Source organism: Oncorhynchus gorbuscha, linkage group LG16, assembly GCF_021184085.1.
Source record: "Oncorhynchus gorbuscha isolate QuinsamMale2020 ecotype Even-year linkage group LG16, OgorEven_v1.0, whole genome shotgun sequence".
NCBI lineage: Eukaryota > Metazoa > Chordata > Actinopteri > Salmoniformes > Salmonidae > Oncorhynchus > Oncorhynchus gorbuscha.
The window spans coordinates 44,287,530-44,302,893 of NC_060188.1; the positions used below are offsets into that span (position 1 = coordinate 44,287,530).

A 15,364-nucleotide genomic window follows, 5' to 3' on the forward strand; every position below is an offset into this window, starting at 1 on the left:
ATCAGATTCAATTGAGAATATTCTGAAAATATTATCACGTGCTTGTCAAATTGTGAATGAGACACTGATGAAGTGTGTGCAGCCTGCACAAGAAACCGATCAGAGCTCATGCCTTACATGCAACTTTTTTTTCAAATCATCATTCGAGTTGCATCATGCAGCCTCAGAACCCTAAGGTTTGTATCACAACTAAAGTTGCAACTAAATTAAAGCATATAGAAGGACCTCTCAAATGATCACTTTGTTAACAGCTCAACACCGCACTCCCTCGGAAATCGTTTGGGGAAAATATCCAAACACTGCATTTCACAGTAAAAAAATCTCATACCAAACGGACAAGCATGGTGGTGGTAGTGTGATGGTTTGGGGATGCTTTGCTGCCTCAAGACCTGGATGACTTGCCTTAATAGAAGGAACCATGAATTCTGCTCTGTATCAGAGAATTCTACAGGACAATGTCAGGCCATCCGTCTGTGAGCTGAAGCACAGCTGGGTCATGCAGCAAGACAATAATCCAAAAACACACAATCAATTCTACATGAAAATGTCTAAAAGGTAACAAATGTGACGTTTTGAAATGGTTCAGTCAAAGTCCAGACCTAATCCCAATTGAGATGTTGTAGCAGGACTTGAATTATGCAGTTTTCATGCTTGAAAGCCCACAAATGTCGCTGAGTTAAAGCAGTTCTGCGTGCAAGAGTGGGCCAACATTCCTCCACAGTGATGTGAGGGACTTATAAATCAACTACATGAAGCATTTGGTTGCAGTCCTTGCAGCTAAAAGGTGGCACAATCATTTTGAGAGTATGTGTGCAATTACTTTTTCACACAGGGGGAATTGGGTGTTGTGTAACTTTGGTAATTCTATCAATAAAAGCATCATTTTTTCTGTTATTTGCAAACTCAGGTTCCTTTTATCAAACATTAGTGTTTGGTTCAAGATCTGATAACTTCCCGTATCAAACATTTGCAAAAATAGAGAAATCCAAAAGGCAAATACTTTTTCACGGCAACACATTTGGAAAGTATTCAGACCCCTCAGATCAGTCAGTCTAAAATTGTTCAAGCCAGTCAGTTCAACTGTACAAAGATATCCCAGAAGGAAAATATGTTTACACTCCTAGCCCAGCCCTGTTTTCCACAAAGTATTCAGACAATTTGACTTTCCCCAAATTTTGTTACATTACAGCCTTATTCTAAAATTGATTACATTTTATTTTTCCCTCATCTACAGTTGAAGTTTACATACACCTTAGCCAAATACAACTCCGTTTCACAATTCCTGACATTTAATCCTAGTACAAATTCCTTGTCTTAAGTCAGTTAGGATCACCACTTTATTTTAAGATTGTGAAATGTCAGAATAATAGTAGAAATAATTATTTTTTCAGCTTTTATTTCTTTCATCACATTCCCAGTGGGTCAGAAATTTACATACACTCAATTAGTATTTGGTAGCATTGCCTTTAAATTGTTGGGAAGCTTGTGAACTTGTTTTACTGTGGAAATAGATACTTTTGTACCCGTTTCCTCCAGCAGCTACACAAGGTGTTTATACTTGCGTACTATTGTTTGTACAGATGAATGTGGTACTTTCAGGCGTTTGGAAACTTCTCCCAAGGATGAACCAGACTTGTGGAGGTCTACAATTTTTTTTCTGAGGTCTGATTTCTTTTGAGAGGCACTGAGTTTGAAGGTAAACCTTGAAATACATCCACTGGTAAACCTCCAATTGACTCAAATTATGTCAATTAGCCTATCAGAAGCTTCTAAAGCCATCACATTTTCTGGAATTTTGTGATAGTGACTTAATCAGTCTGTAAACAATTGTTGGAAAAATGACTTGAGTCATGCACAAAGTAGATGTCCTAACCGACTTGCCAAAACTATAGTTAGTTAACAAGAAATGTTACTTCAACTATATCTACACACAATACCCAATAATGACAAAGCAAAAACAATGTTTTTGAAAATGTTGAAACATGCATTACAAATAAAACGGAAATATCACATTTACATAAGTATTCAGAGCTTTTACTCAGTACTTTGTTGAAGCACTTTTGCAGAGATTGGAGCCTTGAGTATTCTTGGGTGAGACTACAAGCTTGGCACACCAGTATTTGGTGAGTTTCCCATTTCTCTCTCTGCAGATCCTTTCAAGCTCTGCCAGGTTGGATGGGGAGCGTCGCTGCAGTTATTTTCAGGTCTCTCCAGATGTTAGATTGGGTTCAAATCCGGGCTCTGGCTTGGCCACTCAAGGACTTGTCCCGAAGCCATTCCTGCGTTGTCTTGGCTGTGTGCTTAGGGTTGTTGTTCTGTTGGAAGGTGAATCTTCGCCCCAGTCTGAGGTCCTGAGCGCTCTGGAGCAGGTTTTCATCAAGGATCTCAGTGTAGGTCGCTCCGTTCATCTTTCCCTCGATCCTGACTTGTATCCCAGGCCTTCTGCTGAAAAACATCCCCACAGCATGATGCTGCCACCACCATGCTTCACCGTAGGGATAGTGCCAGGCAAACTCCAAGTGGAGTTTGGAAACGTGGAGTTTCCAAGTGGCAAACTCCAAGTGGGCTGTCATGTGCCTTGTACTGAAGAGTGGTTTCCGTCTGGCCACTCTACCATAAAGGCCTGATTGGTGGAGTGCTGCAGAGATGGACGTCCTTCTGGAAGTTTCTCCCATCTCCAGAGAGGAACTCTGGAGCTCCATCAGAGTGACCATTGGGTTCTTGGTCACCTCTCTGACCATGGGTCTTCTCCCCCGATTGCGCAGTTTGGCCGGGCGGCCAGCTGTAAGAAAAGTCTTGGTAGTTCCAAACTTCTTCCATTTAAGAATGATGGAGGCCACTGTCTTCTTGGGGAACTTCAATGCTGCAGAAATGTTTTGGTACCCTTCCCCAGATCTGTGCCTTGACACAATATTATTGCACTGTTGGAGCATTTTCGCTGCACCTGCGATATCGGCAAATTTGTGTACGCAACCAATAAACCTTGATTTGATTCAAAGGTGTCGCATGCGGCGTTGCCAGGTAACACTTGAGACGGTAAGTCTCAGACGCTTCCGCATCCTCTGCGGTGTCGGTGGTGTGACAAGTGAAACATTCTCCGAGTTCCTTACCCGGGGCATCTGAGCCCTGACCACTTCCTGCTCTCACAAACTGCTGCCTAATATGGCTAACTGAGTGCAAGTTTACACACACGGGTGTAGGCGTAACATGCACGCTTCGCACGGACACACACACACATGGACATACGCCCCAAATCACACACATAAAAAGCATGCAAACAGGCACACACATAAGAGGTGTTATCCCGAGATTTTGGGATTTAATCTTGTGTGCATTTAAATCCACCTCAATTAGGAGAGCCTTTCTGTCGTCTACTAATCTACTTTATCTGACAAGCATTTTGGTGAGTTCAGAGATCAAAAACAAATCATGACAAACCCAAATTCTGCCATGTTCTTTAACAAAAATAAATCATGACAGCATAACTGTTTCAAAGTCACCCTTTTCCCTAAAAGGCTTCATGAAAAACAACAAGGTGACGTATGCAACTGATATACAAGGGTTGAAGACTAGAAGCAGTATTTGATGCTCAGATCTGCCTATGTGTGTGTCTGCCTCTACTCACCCCATTTTCCCTTTCTTCACCAACTCTTACTCTAGAACATTCCCTCCATCTGTTACTTGCTATCACTTTCAATTGCTTTATGCACCCGCTCTCTTTCTGTCACCACTCCCCACATCCGTCTACATCTCTACATTGTTTCACAGCAACCTGCTCACCTCAGTCGCTCTCAGTTCTTAGGTGTTATCATTGTTTCCACTCCCACAGTCAGTTTCCTCCTCCATTTCAAAATGTTCACACCTCCCCCTCTCTCCTTTCACTCTCACCTCTCCCAACTTTTCGCTCTCTCTCCCTCTCCCTCTTTGTTTCTAGGAGTTGAGCCTTATCTGGGGTTGAGTTTGTTTACAGAACCCATAGTGCCCCCGGACTGTGTTCTCTCACTGCAGTTCACAGACTCCCTCTGTGTGTGCACAGTAAAAGGACAGTTAATTTAACTTTAATTTAAGAAAATGTTACTTTGCCACAAAACATTTGGTCCCAGTCCAAAGTATGTTATAGACTCCAGCAGCATACCACTCTGGATCCCACGACTGGCTTTCCTCTGAAGCTAAGCAGGGTTGGTCCTGGTTGGTCCCTAGATGGGAGACCAGATGCTGCTGGAAGTGGTGTAGGAGGCACTCTTTCCTCTGATCTAAAAAATAATAATAATATCCCATTGCCCTGTGTAGGGTTCCATCTTTTGGATGGGACGTTAAATGGGTGTCCTGATGCTCTGTGGCCACTAAAGATCCAATGGCACTTATTGTAAGAGTAGGAGTGTTAACCCAGGTGTCCTGGCTAAATTCCCAGTCTGACCATCATGGCCACAGAATCATCCCCAGCTTCCAATTGGCTCTTTCCTCTTCCCTCTTCCCTGTAACTATTCCCCAGGTTGTTGCTGTAAATGAGAATGTGTTCTCAGTCAACGCAGTCAAAACAAACAAAAAAAGTACACAAAATTTGATATGACCCTGTAAACTTCATGTTGGTGCTCATGGGTCTTTTTACATGGACATGACCCTTTGTAGAGGTTCCCAGGGGTGTGTTTCATTAATCTGAAGGTTTCCTTTCATGATTTCCTTCCTTTCGTTTGCATTTCAGAAAGCTGGATTAGAAATACCTAGTTTGAGTTTGTTATGCACTGAAACGGAAGAGAATGGACTCATTTTAGTTATCTGCTGCAAGACGTTTTAAAATGTATTCCGTTGCGTACCCTAATTAACAAGTTGACCCTGGTAGGGCATCCATCATATTGCGTTTACGTCTCTCCAATACTTTCAGTGCTGACGGAGAGGAGACGAGGAAATGAATCCACTTGAAATTATTGAGGCTCACCCCAGAAAAATTAACCAGAAAAGGCATCGAATTAGCTGACTCACACCCTGACTCACTCTAGACAGGTCCCTGAACGGTTTGTGCTGCATAGCCAACTCCTATAGTCAACTATGAATGTGACCTGGGTGACAGTGTTCCAGCCACAGACTCTCACTCACTTTGAAAACAGACACAAATACATGCAGAGCGTAATTAAAAAAACTCCCACCTTCAACCAAGACATTCTTTCTGTATACAACTATAAATGTATAGCGAGTAATACAGTTGCTAGTTCACCTTGCTAGCTACCAGTTTAAAGACTATCGCTATAAAAACAAAAAAACACACGCAATTGACATGACACGCAATCATTGGTTGATGTCTGAGCAGGGGAAGGCGACCAAGACCTGTCGGCTGCAGGTGGCTCTCAGAGCTAATGAACCCTGATACAGACGAGAGCTATTTGTGATAGTCTTGCCCTACAGGTCAGTGGCTAACACGGCGCAATCGCACAGACACACACAAAGTGAAGACATCAAAATAAGCAGAAGCAAAGAACAAAGGCAAAATTTAGAAATAGACTTTGTGTGAATGCAAGCGCCTCACACCATCATGCCCTTGCTAGTGGCTACAGGAAACATGGGTGTAAATAAAAATGTCCCCTTGCGGTCGGGTGTGTGACAGCTGAGTCCCTTAATAGATCACGAAAAACATCTGAAAACCTGCCTCTTCAAAGAGTACCTTGATTAGAGCGTCTGCTAAATGACTAAAATGTCAATGTAAATGTGTGTCCATGATACTGTATAGTGGTATTAGTGACTGTCTGTCTGTAGTACTGCTGGTGTGTATGAGAGAGACACCAGTCCTGAGGAGGCATGAGTGACAACTAATGCTTAATAACCACCGTCACATACTGAAAGACAACTAGACACGGTCACCGCTCTTTGACAGTCACATACTGAAAGACAACTAGACACGGTCACCGCTCTTTGACAGCCACATACTGAAAGACAGCTATAAGTAACGTTAATGTGTTGACATCTCTCACAATCAGCCTCACATTCCTAATCCTTCCCCATCTGTCTGTTCTCCACACATACAGCTACTTCAGTTTATGAAGCCTTTACTAAAAACGGTAAAGTGATCGTTTCAAGTCATAAGTCTCTCAACCTCTGTTTCCCCTTTGTACTTTTTTTCCTTTTAAGTCCCCCCCAGAACTAGGCTTAATCTGTGTCCAGGAAACAGTCCCTATGCGAGGATACCCACTTCTCAGACAGAGTTGATCATGATGTTATCATCCATTCACCATTTTATCAATTGACAACTCCATCAGTTGAGTTTCATTTACTGGCAGAATGTTCAATTACTGAGAAAGAAAAAAAATCTGACATGGGCTGCCTGTCTAAATGCAGCCTATTTGTCCTATTCTTCAGTCTCGTCTGGGATATTTATTTTAGTTGTCCAGGGCTGGGGAGTACATGTAATCCATTACAAAAAAAACAAACTAATCCCTTACCAGAAAAAATATTGTAATCAAATTACAGATACTTTTGAAAAACTAGATTGCTTTGAAGATTTAAAAAAAAGTACAACCAAGATGGAGGACGGAACACAGCAGTGTAGATCACCTCAAGATAAAAACATAATATTCAATGTCGGTAAGTTAGACTAAATATTAGCACTTCAAACTGGTGTGTAATTACCTTCAATCTGGAAAACACCACAAAACAGAGAAATTTAGCAACAAATATTTAAAAAACAAGCAACACCCAAGCATGATGGAGAGTAAAACAGGGGAACCAATCTCAAAAACGAAAACGTGACTCTTCTACAGACACAATTTAATATTTTCACCACCGGGAATGATAAAGGTCTAAACCGATCTGTTAAAATCAATAAATGACAAACTGGGCATACTTTAACTAGTCAGTAAAGATAAAAAAAAAAAAAAGAGTTGAAGGCCTCGAGATGAGTGACGAAAAAGCTGCGACATTGGAGAAAGACAAACAAGTTCAAATTGACAGCCAATAAGATTGAAACCGAAGTTAATTAACTTAAAAAAGGAGAACACCGTTCTGAGAGAAGACTTACTTGACATACAGAGACTAGGTCCATGAGAGAGAATCTGGTATCACAGTGCTTCAGATCCCACGCAAAGCTGTCGTTAAAAATCCAACTTTGAACGTGTACACCGTTTCGGACAGAGAGGGCAGAGGTATGAACGCCCAATCGTTGCCAAATTTGCTTGCTTTAATGATGAAATAATGGTTAAAAGCCCGGGGAAAAGACTTGCAAAAGGCTGGCACAAAAACAGGCAAGAATGATTAGTTCCCAATGGAAATTGAAGAACGGCGCAAAGTTCTGTATCCAATCTTCAAGGAAAATAGATCGAAAGGGAAACGCGTAGCTCTCGTAGTCGATAAACTGTATATTGATAACCAATGTTCAGAGACACAAAGACTACTCCATCGCTATTCTAAAAATTACAAAGTTCTCATAGAGGAGGCAAATAATGAAACACACAAATACTATAGCTTTTCTATCTATCTTCAAATATAACTAATTGGAACACAAGAAGGTGCTAATTCAACATTGTGGAGATAAAAACATAGCAGACAGAAGACATAGAAGGCACATTATGTTGGTATGTGTGGATGTATTGTGATGGAAGGTGTGGTGTGTGCTTTTGGTGTTTGGGAAAGTGTGGCGTTAAGTGAGAAAGGTAATGGTTGCATATCCCAGAACCAATGTGTGTCTGTGAGCAGGGGTTGTGAAAGAGCTTTCAATTTTGTGCTGATGAGGGATATACATTTTATAATGAATTATACATACAATTTATGGTCCTATCTTGATGGAACGGTCCACAACCCTATACCCTAGACACCCACCTGAACAACCCAAACACTAAAGAGAAGTCCCCATCTGTTTTATGGGCCTGCGGTAAGGTGCCTGTACGCAGCCAAAATGCAGTCAGAGACCTTCTAGAGCAGCACCGCCCCCTCAAGATTCTGAACCTGCCTGGCAGGGTTGGTCCTACATGGGAGAGCATAATATACCAGGAAATTCTCAAAGCTGCTAATGAGAACCTTGACAATCTTGTACCTAGCCGGTGAAGATTCCGGCACCTAGGAAGTGGCAGTGCTGGCTTCGACATCCAGAGAGGGGGCATATTATTGTGGCCTCGGTGGCACAAAATCATCAAAGGTTTGACTGCACAGAGATGCTTGGGAATATGGTTACAACGGGGACCATGTGTGGGTGATTCAGGGGAAGTTAATCACCCAATGGTTAATCAAATCTCCCCATTTCTGCCCATTTTTGCAGGCCTTCTCATACAGCTGCAACTGTATATGCATTCGTGAATCAAGACCTTTCTTGAGTTGGGCTCTGGAATGGTGCAACTGTTGAGCATCTGAGTGTATAGGGGTTGAGTGTGTGTGTGTGTGTGTGTGTGTGTGTGTGTGTGTGTGTGTGTGTGTGTGTGTGTGTGTGTGTGTGTGTGTGTGTGTGTGTGTGTGTGTGTGTGTGTGTGTGTGTGTGTGTGTGTCCCACAACTGCTGCGAGGGAGTAAATCATGTTAGGAACAATGTAGGATGAATCGCAATTGTTTTCTAAAATAATAATTGCTTGCCAAAATGTAATTTTTGTAATGGCAATATTGGTAAGAGGTAACAATCCTTTGCATAAACTGCCTACATTACTACAAATATTAAATTGCTCATTAAGATATAAATATTAGAGGTTGACCGATTATGATTTTTCAACACCGATACCAATAATTGGAAGACCAAAAACAGCCGATACCAATTAAAAATCGGCTGATTTAAAAAAAATGTTTTTGTAATAATGACAATTCCAACAATAGTGAATGAACACTTATTTTAACTTAATATAATAAGTTAAATAATGAAACATTCAATTTGGTATAAATTAATGCAAAAAGAAAGTGTTGAAGAAGAAAGTAAAAGTGCAATATGTGCCATGTAAGAAACCTAACGTTTACGTTCCTTGCTCAGAACATGAGAACATATGAAAGCTGGTGGTTCTTTTTAACATGAGTCTTCAATATTCCCACTTAAGAAGTTTTAGGTTGTAGTTATTATAGGACTATTTCGCTCTATACCATTTGTATTTCATATACCTTTGACTATTGGATGTTCTTATAGGCACTTTTGTATTGCCAGTGTAACAGTATAGCTTCCGTCCCTCTCCTCGTCCCTACCTGGGCTCGAACAAGGAACACATCGACACCAGCCACCCTCGAAGCAGCATTACCCATGCAGAGCAAGGGGAACAAACACTCCAAGTCTCAGAGCGAGTGACGTTTGAAACGCTATTAGCACGCACCATGCTAAATAGCTAGCCATTTCACACCAGCCTAATCTCGGGAGTTGATAGGCTTGAAGTCATAAACAGCTCAATGCTTGAAGCATTGCGAAGGACTGCCGGCAAAACGCACTAAAGTGCTGTTTGAATGAATGCTTACGAGCCTGCTGGTGCCCACCATCGCTCAGTCAGACTGCTCTATCAAATCATGGACTTAATTATAACATAATAACACACAGAAATACGAGCCATTAACATGGTTGAATCTGGAAACTATCATCTCGAAAACAAGACGTTTATTCTTTCATTGAAATACGGAACCATTCGGGTGGCATCAATAAGTCTAAATATTCCTGTTACATTGCACAACCTTCAATGATATGTCATAATGATGTAACATTCTGGCAAATTAGGTGGCCCAAACTGTTGCATATACCAATGAACGCAAGAGAAAAGACAATTTCACCTGGTTAATATTGCCTGCTAACCTGGATTTCTTTTAGCTAAATATGCATTTGAAAAATGTATACTTCTGTGTATTGATTTTAAGAAAGGCGTTGATGTTTATGGTTAGGTACAGATCGGAGCAACGACAGTCCTTTTTCGCATATACGCACCGCATCGATTATATGCAACGCAGGACACGCTAGATAAGCTAGTAATATCTTCAACCATGTGTAGTTAACTAGTGATTATGATTGATTGATTGTTTTTGATAAGATAAGTTTAATGCTAGCTAGCAACTTACCTTGGCTTACTGCATTCAATTAACAGGCAGGCTCCTCGTGAGGCAGGTGGTTAGAGCATTGGACAAGTTAACTGTAAGGTTGCAAGATTGAATCCCCGAGCTGACAAGGTAAAAATCTGTCGTTCTGCCCCTGAACGAGGCAGTTAACCCACCATTCCTAGGCCGTCATTGAAAATAAGAATGTGTTCTTAACTGACCTGCCTAATTAAATAAAGATTAAATAATGGTGTAATATTATTATTATTATTTTTTTTATTGGCCAAATCGGTGTCCAAAAATACCGATTTCCGATTGTTATGAAAACTTGAAATCGTCCCTAATTAAAATCGGCCATTCCGATTAAATCGGTCGACCTCTAATAAATGTATATAAATAACACAAATCGAGGTGAGGTTGATGAAAATGCTTTTGGTGGTTGTTCTGCGGGTGTCATTGTGTGCTCTTTTCGAAGGATGGGTCCCAGTGTCTCAGGGGCCTTGGGATCCGGGGGTCTGCCAGTCATTGGGATGGCAACCCAAATCGGGATGGGGAGGGGTTTTAGTGGGTGGAATAGTGGGGACCAATTGGAGGTTTACTTAGTACCAATAGACACTCAATCATGTTACCTTTACAAACATATTATGATAAATATAATTTAAACTTGTGTCTCATTATGGTAATTGGTGTAATAAGTATAGCCAGTTATAATTATAATGGCTTAGCAGATAATTAGGAAAAGATGATCAGACTTACCTGGTTGAAAGAGAAGGAATATAATATCTATTGTTTCAAGGAAACTCATTGAACAATTTTAGATGCTTAATCAAGCTAGTCTTCATTACTTTCTTATGTCATTCTCTCTGGCACCAAAAGTTGTGATAGGGGACAGAATGCGGTAGGACCATCACATAATTGGCATATATAAACTAAAAAATAAAAAAAAACTTCCCCTTTGCAGGACCCTGTCTTTCAAAGATAATTTGTAAAATAACTTCACAGATCTTCATTGTAATGGGTTTAAACACTGTTTCCCATGCTTGTTCAATGAACCATAAACAATTAATGAAGACGCACCTGTGGAACTGTCATTAAGACACTAACAGCTTACAGACGGTCGGCAATTAAGGTCACAGTTATGAAAACTTAGGACATTAAAGAGGCCTTCCTACTGAAAACACCAAAAGAAAGATGCCCTGCTCATCTGTGTGAACGTGCTTTAGGCATGCTGCAAGGAGGCATGAGGACTGCAGATGTGGCCAGGGCAATAAATTGCAATGTCCGTACTGTGAGACGCCTAAGACCGCGGGAGACAGGATGGACAGCTGATCATCCTCGCAGTGGCAGACCACGTGTAACAACACCTGCACAGGATCGGTACATCCGAACATCACACCTGCGGGACAGGTACAGGATGCAAACAACAACTGCCCGAGTTACACCAGGAACACACAATCCCTCCATCAGTGCTCAGACTGTCCGCAATAGGCTGGACTGAGGGCTTGTAGGCCTGTTGTAAGGCAGGTCCACATCACCGGCAACATATGTCACCTATGGGCACAAACCCACCGTCGCTGGACAAGAAAGGACTGGCAAAAAGTGCTCTTCACTGACGAGTCACGGTTTTGACTCACCAGGGGTGATGGTCGGATTTGCATTTATCTTCAAAGGAATGAGTGTTATACCGAGGCCTGTACTCTGGAGCGGGATCGATTTGGAGTTGGAGGGTCCGTCATGGTCTGGGCCGGTGTGTCACAGCATCATCGGACTGAGCTTGTTGTCATTGCAGGCAATCTCAACACTGTGCGTTACAGGGAAGACGTCCTCCTCTCTCATGTGGTACCCTTCCTGCAGGCTCATCCTGACATGACCCTCCAGCATGACAATGCCACCAGCCATACTGCTCGTTCTGTATTCTGCCATGGCCACCGAAGAGCCCACATCTCATTCCCATTGAGCACGTCAGGGACCTGTTAGATCGGATGGTGAGGGCTTGGGCTATTCCTCCCAGAAATGTCCGGGAACTTGCAGGTGCCTTGGTTGAAGAGTGAGGTAACATCTCACAGCAAGAATGGGCAAATCTGGTGCAGTCCAAGAGGAGGAGATGCACTGCAGTACTTAATGCACCTGACTGTTACTTTTGATTTTGACCCCCCCTTTGTTCAGGGCCACATTATTCAATTTCTGTTAGTTACAGGTCTGTGGAATTTGCTCAGTTTATGTCTCAGTTGTTGAATCTTGTTATGTTCATACACATATTTACACATGTTAAGTTTGCTGATAATAAACGCAGTTGACAGTGAGAGGATTGTTCTTTTTTTTGCTGAGTTTATAGTACTTTTACATAATTTCCACATGGGCGAGGATATTGGAAATGTAATCAAAGCCTACTAGATGATAACTTGTTCTTAACTAGGACAGAAAAATGTATAACTGACTTTTTCCGACATAACATAGGTACAGCAGATCCCCTTATTGTATGGGACACTTAAATGTGCCTTTAGAGGCCATGCAATTCAGTACTCATCTATAAAACAAAAGCAATTTAGGTCAAGAGTCCATATTAACAGTACAGATACATAGCAATAAAAACTGTACCATAGAGGTTCAGAGTAAGTTAGAGGAAAAACAAAAATAAATTAGTCCGAATTTGATATGTTTGTTTCCAACCGCCATGACTTTGAGATACAGAGTAGGTTAACAGATGATCTCCTCATGTGTGGTTCCCAACATGAAGCATGGAGGGAGTGGTGTGATGGTGCTTTGCTGGTAACACTGTCAGTGATTTATTTAGAATTCAAGGTACACTTAACCATCATCACTACCACAGCATTCTGCAGCAATACGCCATCCCATCTGGTTTGGGCTTAGTGGGACTATCATTTGTTTTTCAACAGGACAATGACCCAACGCACCTCCAGGCTGTGTAAGGTCTATTTAACCAAGAAGGACAGTGATTGAGTGCTGCATCAGATGACCTATTCTCCACAATCCCCTGACCTCAACCCAATTGAGATGGTTTGGGATGAGTTGGACCGCAGAGTGAAGGAAAAGCAGCCAACAAGTACTCAGCATATGTGGGAACTCCTTCAAGACTGTTGGAAAAGCATTCCAGGTGAAGCCGGTTGAGAGAATGCCAAGAGTGTGCAAAGCTGTCATCAAGGCAAAGCGTGGCTATTTGAAGAATATAAAACATATTTGGATTTGTTTTTAAACTTTTTTGGTTACTACATGATTCCATATGTGTTATTTCATTGTTTATGTCTTCACTATTATTCTACAATGTAGAATAATAGTAAAAAGAAAAACCCTTGAATGAGTAAGTGTTTTAAAAACTTTTGATCGGTAGTGTATGTATATATATATACATATACATATATATATATTTTTTTTTTTATCCCAGCCCCTGTCCCTTTTGGTAGGCAGTCATTATAAATAAGAATTTGTTCTTAACTGACTCGCCTAGTTAAATAAAGGTTAAATAAATGAAACAAATAAAAAATAAGAAAAGCAATTACACCTAACCTGCAGTAGGCCTACTACACCGTTATATTGTGTTTTTGCTACATAAATGGTTCCCAACCTTTTTCAGTTACTGTACCACTAACTGAATTTTGCTCTGCCCAGAGTATCCCTGAAGTCTTCTCAGGTACCCCTTGTGGATAGGCCAAGTACCCCCATGTGTCCTAATACCTTCTCAGTGTCAAGAACTTCAGTTATTTTTAATCAGAATTAAAAAGCTTTAAATTTAAAAGATTTATTTTGGCCCATACCTAGCCTGGAAGAGGGAATGTAGGCCACTATTTTGCAATTAAAACAAAACTGCATGGGTCTACTGTAACTAATTGGTGTTGGAAAATGTTTACTCGAAACCTCTAAATTTGCCAATATTGCTACACTACTCTATTAGGTCTATAAATAGTCTGAACAATCGGGTTTTGGCAATTGTAGTGTATTTGAATTCTGAACAGCAGAGCAGTTCTATCCTAGCCAGTAGAATAAACCAAATTATAAAAAAGGTTCGGAGAAATCTACTTATATATAAACGAAATTATATTCCATGTCTACATTCAAAAACTAGTCATCTGAATATGGTAAATCCATTGAGTATGGCCATGTTTTATCGACAGCTATAAAAAACACCGGTAGTCTACATTCGCACTATTTTACACACAAGTGCATAGCCCAACCATAAATCATTTTCGTAGGCTCTTTGTCGTGAATTTCGTTATTTCGAGAGAAAAAAAACTGACAAACGTTAATCTACCCCTGTTCCAATTTAAATAAAGAATCAGGACAATTAACACCAATGTTTAAAGCGCGACATTGTAACGTAGCATATTGAAACAAAAACAAGCAATTAGACAAAACAGATTTTCCACGGACTTAATTTACCTCATTGTTTGGCGGGACTGCAAATCCTCTCTCCCAAGCTAGATATTTGGTTTTGGATGAGTAGCCGGAGTAGAAAATAGAAGACATACGATATAACGATGGTAAAAATGTGATACACACATATATCAATCTAGCCACCCTATGACTGCACAAATAGGCGAAATAGACACCGGCACACCACGACAATTTCCTGGTTCAAGGGAGGAGGAGGTTGAATATAATTGTTGGTGCTTTCAAGATAATGGGGAACTCGGACGAAATCAAGACGTCAGTGATTTGCAGGCAGTGGTGTAAAGTACTTATGAAATATATGATTTTTTAAAGTAAGTTATGAAAAAATCGTATTTACAACGACTGCCTACCCCGGCCAAACACAGACGACGCTGGGTCAATTGTGCGCTGAACTATGGGACTCCCAATTACGACTGGATGTGATTCAGCCTGGATTCGAACGAGATACTGTGGTGTCGCCACTTGCACTGAGATGCAGTGCCTTTGACCGCTGCGCCACTCCGGAGCTCAAAACACTTGTTCCCATACCAGGAGTCGAACCCAGGCTGCCTGGGTGAAAACCAGGAATATGGGACACATTCTACATCTTCAAATATACTTTAAAGCAGGCCTACTACTTCAACAATTTTTTGGGTATTTGTACTTTACTATTTATATTTTTGGACAACTTTTACTTTTACTACACTCCATTCCTAAAGAAAAGAATGTACTTTTTATTCCATACGTTTTCCCTGACACCCAAAAGTACTGTTTTATGCTTAGCAGGACAGGAAAATGGTCCAATTCCCGCACTTATCAATATACCATCCCAGATCATCCCTACTGTCTCTGATCTGGTGGACTCACAAAACACAAATACTTCATTTGTAAATTGTCTGAGTGTTGGAGTGTGCCCCCTGGCTATCCGTAAATTTAAAAAACAAGAAATCATGCCGTCTGGTTTGCTTAATCTAATCAAATGGCTACCCAGACTATTTGCATTGCCCCCCCCC

The 15,364-nt window shown here is 41.1% G+C and overlaps 1 protein-coding gene across 2 annotated transcripts in view; it reads right to left on the bottom strand.

The window, feature by feature from the left end:
• The window catches only part of LOC124000465 (vasodilator-stimulated phosphoprotein-like), a 32,282-nt gene extending 17,714 nt beyond the window's left edge, over positions 1 to 14,568 (bottom strand). The window contains exon 1 of one of the 2 annotated variants that reach the window (XM_046306830.1): positions 14,361 to 14,568. In XM_046306830.1, coding sequence (XP_046162786.1) covers positions 14,361 to 14,365 — 5 coding nt within the window. In that variant the 5' untranslated portion in view covers positions 14,366 to 14,568. Of the gene's footprint in view, positions 1 to 3,625; positions 3,754 to 14,360 lie in introns of those variants that run through there. The other variant, XM_046306831.1, reaches the window with a different exon arrangement.
• Positions 14,569 to 15,364: the final 796 nt, after the last annotated feature.